The 7,188-nt window shown below is 40.3% G+C and overlaps 1 protein-coding gene across 2 annotated transcripts; it reads left to right on the forward strand.

Annotated features, from left to right (window-relative positions):
• The first annotated feature begins 1,448 nt into the window (after window positions 1-1,448).
• On the forward strand, window positions 1,449-6,390 carry LOC100770282 (olfactory receptor 1468). 2 transcript variants are annotated; one of them, XM_027426172.1, is made up of 2 exons: window positions 1,449-1,464; window positions 5,459-6,390. In XM_027426172.1, exons 1-2 carry the CDS (start codon window positions 1,449-1,451, stop codon window positions 6,388-6,390), a joined length of 948 nt encoding a protein of 315 aa, XP_027281973.1. The 2 variants fall into 2 exon arrangements, with proteins under 2 accessions (XP_027281973.1, XP_027281974.1); XM_027426173.1 differs by lacking the exon at window positions 1,449-1,464 and having other exon boundaries at window positions 5,452-6,390.
• Window positions 6,391-7,188: the final 798 nt, after the last annotated feature.

A 7,188-nucleotide genomic window follows, 5' to 3' on the forward strand; every position in this document is an offset into this window, starting at 1 on the left:
ATTGAAACAGCCCATTCTACTTGGCATTTTTACCTGTGGATTATTATGTAGATGATTCCCTCCTAAGCTGTACTGTTTAACTGAGGCAATAATTTTATACAATAATAGTTTAAATATGATTGAGGGTCTTCAATAAATATATTACAGGATTATGATGGAGGTGAGCTTAGTGGGAAAACTAATATAGGTAAAAGCAAGATATGCTCTTGAGCTCTTGATACCTCCTGATAATGCATAGACTGCAGAGGATGGAAAATAAGAAAATGGCATGTAATGCAGCTAGTTTCTCTTGTGAAGCTATGTAGACTGTGGCTTAGGTTAATAATTAAAAAGAATTGAGTCCCAGAAGCTAAATTAGTTCAAGTTCTTTTAATCATAATATTGAGAGGTGTGTTCATGGGTTTCAATGTGCATCATAGTTAAAATAAAGATTTAAATATGACTTATGTTTAGGTTAAGATGTTTTTTCTTAGTGCCTTTCAGGTATAAAATCTTGGAAAACAATTTAAATTTTATAAGTCCATACTTTTAATAGCTGAGAGAGGGATTCGTTGAGGTCAGGGAGCAGGAACAATAGTAGCCTGGCTATGAACCCTTCTTACTAGGATGGGTTGGTGATCAAGGTGTGATGATTAGTTCCTCATGCCTATTTCTGCCCTTAGCTTCCTGATATAAAAAAAAAAAAAACTGTTGATGATGTGCATGTACCCTGAGGATTTAAAGTAGAGATGACTGGTTCTTTTCCACATATAAAAGTTTAGATTTGTGATTCTTATAGGATTTCTTGTAAGTTTACCTCTTGAGGTAAATAATGAAACGATTGGTCCTTTCTTTGTAACCACAAAATGCAGACTGCCAGCAAAAGCACTGGTTTTGAAAAATACTTTTCTAGTCTATAAAATACTCTGTTTACCTGTAAAAATTTGCTTGGGCATGAATGTATGAGGGTTTTTTGGAGAACTAATTCTTCACCTATTATATGTAAAATGTTTAATCATGTAAGGGATATGGAAAACATGCTGTGTGCTACTTGTATTCATTGTAACCATTCACCTAAAAATAGGTTGTAATCACATTGTAATTTTTATACTGTTTGAAAGAGTTTGCTGGGATATGTAAACTGTAAAAAAAATAAAGTTAGTTAGAAGGAAGACATCAAGAGAGACTGAAGAGAACCATCAGTGTAGAAAAACAGAAAAAAAGTAGAGTAGAATAGGCACCAGTAAAAATAGTAAAATGAAGGACTAAGCTTCTGTATTGCTGTTCTCCTATCCTGCCAGGTCCAGCTTCTGCTTCAGCCCCAAATAAGCATACAAAGACTTATGTTAATTATAAACTGTTGACCGATGCCTAGGGCTTCTTATTGGCTAGCTCTGTCTTAATTACTAATTCATTTCTATCAATCTAAGTATTTCCACATGGTCTTATCTTACTGAAGAATGCCTGGCATGTCCTGTCTTCCCAGTCTTTACATGGGGTCTCTTTCTGGTGTTCTCTGTCTGCCTAACTTTCCCAGAATTCTCCTCATCTCCTAGCCCCACCTATCTTCCTGCCTCTACTGGCTATTGGCCAAACAGTGTTTTATTCATCCCCCATCACTTCAGTACTTAGAAAAGTCTTTGTGTGTCTGTTTGTCCAGTAGTTAGCTTGCTCTGCATCTCCTCCTCAGTTTCTTTGACCTGTTGAAGGCTTGCAATGGCAAGTAGGCACCCTAGGTGAGATCCTGACATGTTAGAGATGTATATGTGTGTGTTTCCCCCTTTTTTTGCTGGCCACAGAGAGTTAAGTTTAGCCCCTGTCTTGCCAGCCCCAGAAAATTAAGTTTTACTCCCTCTGATAGAAATGTCAATTGAGTGATTAATCCACTGATTCTGTGGATTCCTCACAATCTGCTGAATTCTGGTCCCTGTGGCAGTAATACTTAAGGGACTTAAAAAAGCCCAGATAACCCCATGGAAGAGATTAAAAACAAAACATTTGGGAGACACAGCGAAAATCTGCATTTTAAAAAATGAGCTCTATAGTTAACCTATCAGAATGTGTTCCAAGGCCAGCAGAATCAGCAGCACCAAATGTAAAGTTTGAACATTTAATGTAGAATTTTGAGCCCACACAAGACTTACTGTTCAGAATCAGAACTTACAGGGATAAATAGGTATTTTACACCTAAATTTTAACTCCATGACTAAATCTAAGCTTTTTGCCATCTATCTTTATTTGTAGTTCAGACTGAGAAGTGAACAGGTACCATATGAGTAAAATGAGAGACACCATTACTGAATCCCTGGAACTCAGGTGTTGATCAGTGGTACATCTGCAAGCAGTGTCCTTGTGCTTTGTGATTCTTCGGAACTCACTGAGTATCAGAGGTGTATCCTGTTCATTTCTCAGCGAAGCTCCATTCTGAGATAGGTGTATAATATAAAATTTATAGATGCTTTCCCAGCTGCAACACTGGAAGGTCATGTCTAAATACAAGCACTGTTAGTATGACTAGATTAAAATGCATTGGTAAGTTTAAAATTCCAGCAACTGCACTCAGTTGTGTCTCTTCAAGGGAGGAACTTCTCATGTGCTTTAAAAGCCTTCTTAAATTTCTCCTTGTATCTGTGAAGCACCTGACATGAACAGTTTGTGGAGACAAACTGAACTAAGTTTCCAAATTTCTTTTATTTATTCCTTTCTCGCTAAATCACCTATCAAATTAGTAGTTCTCATTTCAACATCAATGAATCATATAGATATTTTTACTCAAGAAACAAACTGCCAATGCAGCCACACATACCAGGTTGTGTATTTAGAGTAAATCATAGTGTGTTGGGTAGCCTGTTTTCCATGAGTATGAAGTTACACTGGAATTTCTGTAACAGTGTCAAAAGCTACATGGCTCTAGGCTATTGATTCTGAGAAGATGCACAGGCTTCCGTCCATGCCTTAGCCCCAAGTGTAGGCAACAAATATTGAGAAACTCTACTCACATTCAGGAATCATGCCAGGTAGCCCTGGAGCAAGATGAAGGCAGACACAGCTGTGCCTTCATGAGCACAGTATGGTGAGAAGTCATCTGAAACCAGTGATCAGGGAATTGATGGCTGTGGAATGGAAAGAAGGTACAATGAGAACGTGATACCTGTCCTCACCACAAAAGGAACCAAAGATTTAGTGGATATACTTAAAGAGTAAGCCCAGTGAAATGGGAGCATAGAGATGATACTAGGCAGCAGGAGCAACAACTGTGTTGGGCTGGACATGACCTTCCAGTCCTGTGTTGAAAGCAGAATATGAGTTACTGTGAGAGTAGAGAAGACTGTGGAGGCAGGAAAGGATCAGTTGTGAGGATCCTGACTTCTTTAGTGCCTTTAAAATGTTTTTGTCTTTACATTTTGAAGGAGGAGAAATCCAAAAAACCTTTAGTATAATGACAATAAGTTTCATCTCAGACAGCTACAATGGGAAAAGATTGAGATAGGGAGAGTATGGCAGAAAAGAGGTGAAATATTCCAACAGGGAACTCAAACCATCTAGAAGAGATACAATGGCAGCTTCAGTGTGGTAATTGAAATGAGCATGGATGGATTAGAAAGCAAGGAGATAACAAACTCTATGGAATTTGTTAAATTAGATGATGATGGCGATGGGAATGAATGGGTGAATGAAAATTCTAACATCCCTTATGTGAGCCTGGACTTCTTCCCCTGATCAATGAGAAACTGGCTGAGAAGACTGGGAAAAATCAGAGTGAGTTGGACATTGCATTTGAGATTTATTGAGCTGAAGATGATCCTGTTATACCTCTGGGGAGAGAATGAATGAAGAGTTGATGGTGGAGTACTACAGGTAACAGAGTGCGTTAGCTGAGGATTTTATGTGATAATTGATGCTATAGCAAATGGAGTGAGGTAACCCAGACCCAGAAAGACAAACATGTTATGTACTCACTCATAAGTAGATATTAACTGTAAAATGAAGGATAAGTACACTACAGTCCAGAGATTCAGAGGGATTATGTATTAAGGACAGTTCAAGGGTGGCCCCCATCCCCTGGATCTCCCTGTGAAGGGGAAATAGAATTGGTTTGTGAGTGAACTTTGCATGGGTGGGGATGGGAACATGAGAGATCATCAGGTCTGAGCAGGAGAGTATTGAAAGAGACTCCTGGAAAAGGGGACATTTCATGGTCAGGTAAAAGCCCAGTGGAAGGGAGTCTCCAAGACATCTACAAGGATGACCATAGCTAACACTCCTAGCAACAGCAGGCACATAGCCTGAAATGGCCATCTCCTGTGACCAGACTGGTGCCTAGCCCAACTGTCATCACTGAGGCTTCATCCAGCAACTGATGGAAGCAGATGCAGAGACCCACATCCAAACATTAGGTGGAACTCATGGAATCCTGCTGAAGAGGAGGAGAAAAGATTGTAGGAGCCAGAGGGCTCTAGGACACCCCAAGAAACCCATAGAATCAACTAACCTGGGTTCATAAGGGATCACAGAGACTAAACAACCAGAAAACCTGCATGGACTGACCTAGGCATTGTGTATATATATTACAGTTGTGTAACTTGGTATTTCTGTGGGACTCCTAACAGTGGGAAAAGGGGCTGTCTCTGACTCTTATTCACTTTTGGTTCCTATTCCTCTAATGGGTCAACTTGTCTGGCCTTAATACATGGGACTGTGTATTATTTGTCTTATCTAACTTGATATGCCATGTTTGTTGATATCCATGATAAACCTTCCCTTTCCTGAACAGAAATGGAAAAGGAGTGGATTGTGGGGTGTGAATAAAGGGTTCTGGTCAGGGGGAGGGACTTGGAGGAGAGGAGTGAGGGTAAACTGTGGCTGGGATGTAAATAAATAAATTAAAAATTTGATGTTATGGAAAGAGGCAAGCTTTTGTAGGAAAATATCCATAGTACTATAAGAGGGGGGTATTACAAAATTCCAAGAAACAGTGGCTACTGTAAGTAAAAAGAAAAAAAAAACAACTTCAAATATTGAGAACCAATAGCCATTTAATTAGCATGAGAGTGGCTCAACTGTGTTTTTGATAGGAAATAACAGCCAATCTCTCTGTATCTAATAATTGGTGAAATATCTGACAAGTGGCTTAGACTTAGGCCTCTGTTTAAATTTAAGAAATTTATTTAATCCAGGTATGGTGGTACATGCCTTAAGTCCCAGCACTCAGGAGCCAGAGGCAGGCAGATGTCTGTGAGTTCTTGGTCCACCTCATCTACACTGGATGCTCCAGGCCAACCAAAGCTGAGTAGTGAGTCTGTCAAAACATGCAAACAAAAGATAGAAATTTACTTATTTTCTTTTAGTTTATGAGGATGCAATCAATTATTGAAGAACACTTAGAAGAATGTATATCACAGAAATGTGTTCATTTTTATTGGGATTTAAGGGAGTTTTAAAATTTTCTCTTAAAGATTCTGGTGACACAGCATGACAGAAGGGAACCAAACTGTCATCTCCTGGTTTCTTCTCTTGGGCCTGCCCATCCCCCCAGAACGCCAGCACCTGTTCTATGCCCTGTTCCTGGCCATGTACCTCACCACTGTCCTGGGGAACCTTCTCATCATCATCCTCATTCAACTGGACTCCCATCTCCACACACCTATGTATTCTTTACTCAGCAACTTGTCCTTCTCTGACCTCTGCTTCTCCTCTGTCACAATGCCCAAATTGCTGCAGAACATGCAGAGCCAAGACCCATCCATCCCCTATGCAGGCTGCCTGGCACAAATGTACTTTTTCTTGCTGTTTGGAGACCTGGAGAGCTTCCTCCTTGTGGCCATGGCCTATGACCGCTATGTGGCCATCTGTTTCCCCCTTCGTTACACCAGCATTATGAGCCCCAAGCTCTGTGTGGGTCTGGTGGTGCTGTCCTGGGTGCTGACCACATTCCATGCCATGCTGCACACTCTGCTGATGGCCAGATTGTCATTCTGTGACAACAATGTGATCCCTCACTTTTTCTGTGACATGTCTGCTCTGCTGAAGCTGTCGTGCTCTGACACTCATGTTAATGAGCTGGTGATATTTATCACTGGAGGCCTTATTCTTGTCATTCCATTTGTGCTCATCGTTGTGTCCTATGCAAGAATTGTCTCCTCTATTCTCAAGGTTCCTTCTGCTCGAGGTATCCGTAAGGCCTTCTCCACCTGTGGTTCCCATCTGTCTGTGGTGTCACTGTTCTATGGGACAGTCATTGGTCTGTATTTATGTTCATCAGGTAATCCATCTACTGTGAAGGAGAGTGTCATGGCTATCACCTACACAATGGTGACTCCCATGCTGAACCCCTTCATCTACAGCCTGAGAAACAGAGATATGAAGAGGGCTCTAGGCAGAGTTATTTGTAAGAAGAAAATGATGGTGTGATAGCACAGGATGGTAATGGTTTAGATTACTTATATAGTAGATATTGATATCATTATTGTTGACTTCTTTTTTCACTATGACAATGAACTAGTACAATATTGCCCAGTAATTAAAGTAGTGGAAGTCAAATGACCTAGTTGATTAAGAAGGGAAACAGGTGATCCTCCTGTTTCTACTCCACATGGTGCTGGAGTTACAGGCACATGACCATGCCTTTTTTTTATTCATGAGTGTTGGGGAATCTAAACTCCATTCCAATTCTGCTATCAAGCACTCCTACTCACTGAGCAATATTTCCAATTCTACATTTATTATTTCCTTATGGTGAAACATTCAAAACAAATTGGTTTTGGAAATGGTTGTAGTTTGAATGTAATTGGCCTCCATAATCTTATAGGGAGTGGCACTACTAGGAGGTGTGGCATTTTTGGAGTGGTTATGGTCCTATTGGAGGAAGTGTGTCACTGTGGGAGCAGGCTTTGAGGTTTTCTTTGCTAAGGATAACATGGGAAGAGAGAGAGGGAGGGAGTTAGGGAGAGGGAGATGAGGAGGGAGGGATAGATATTGAGATTGAGATGTAGCAGGCAGCAAAGTTGGAGGGACAGTACCATATAGGTCTTTTGTCCCCGACATGGAGTTCCAGGATTTGGAGCTTACACTACTGAGTTGAGGTCTTGCTTTGATCCAGTATTTCCCTACTATTCCTAGATTTTTCCTTTTTGGAGTGATAATGTGTAACTGTTCATTTGTATGTTAGAAATATGTAATTGGGTTTTTGATCTTATAGAGGGTTACAAT

The sequence above is a fragment of the Cricetulus griseus genome, chromosome 7 (genome assembly GCF_003668045.3).
Source record: "Cricetulus griseus strain 17A/GY chromosome 7, alternate assembly CriGri-PICRH-1.0, whole genome shotgun sequence".
Classification (NCBI taxonomy): domain Eukaryota; kingdom Metazoa; phylum Chordata; class Mammalia; order Rodentia; family Cricetidae; genus Cricetulus; species Cricetulus griseus.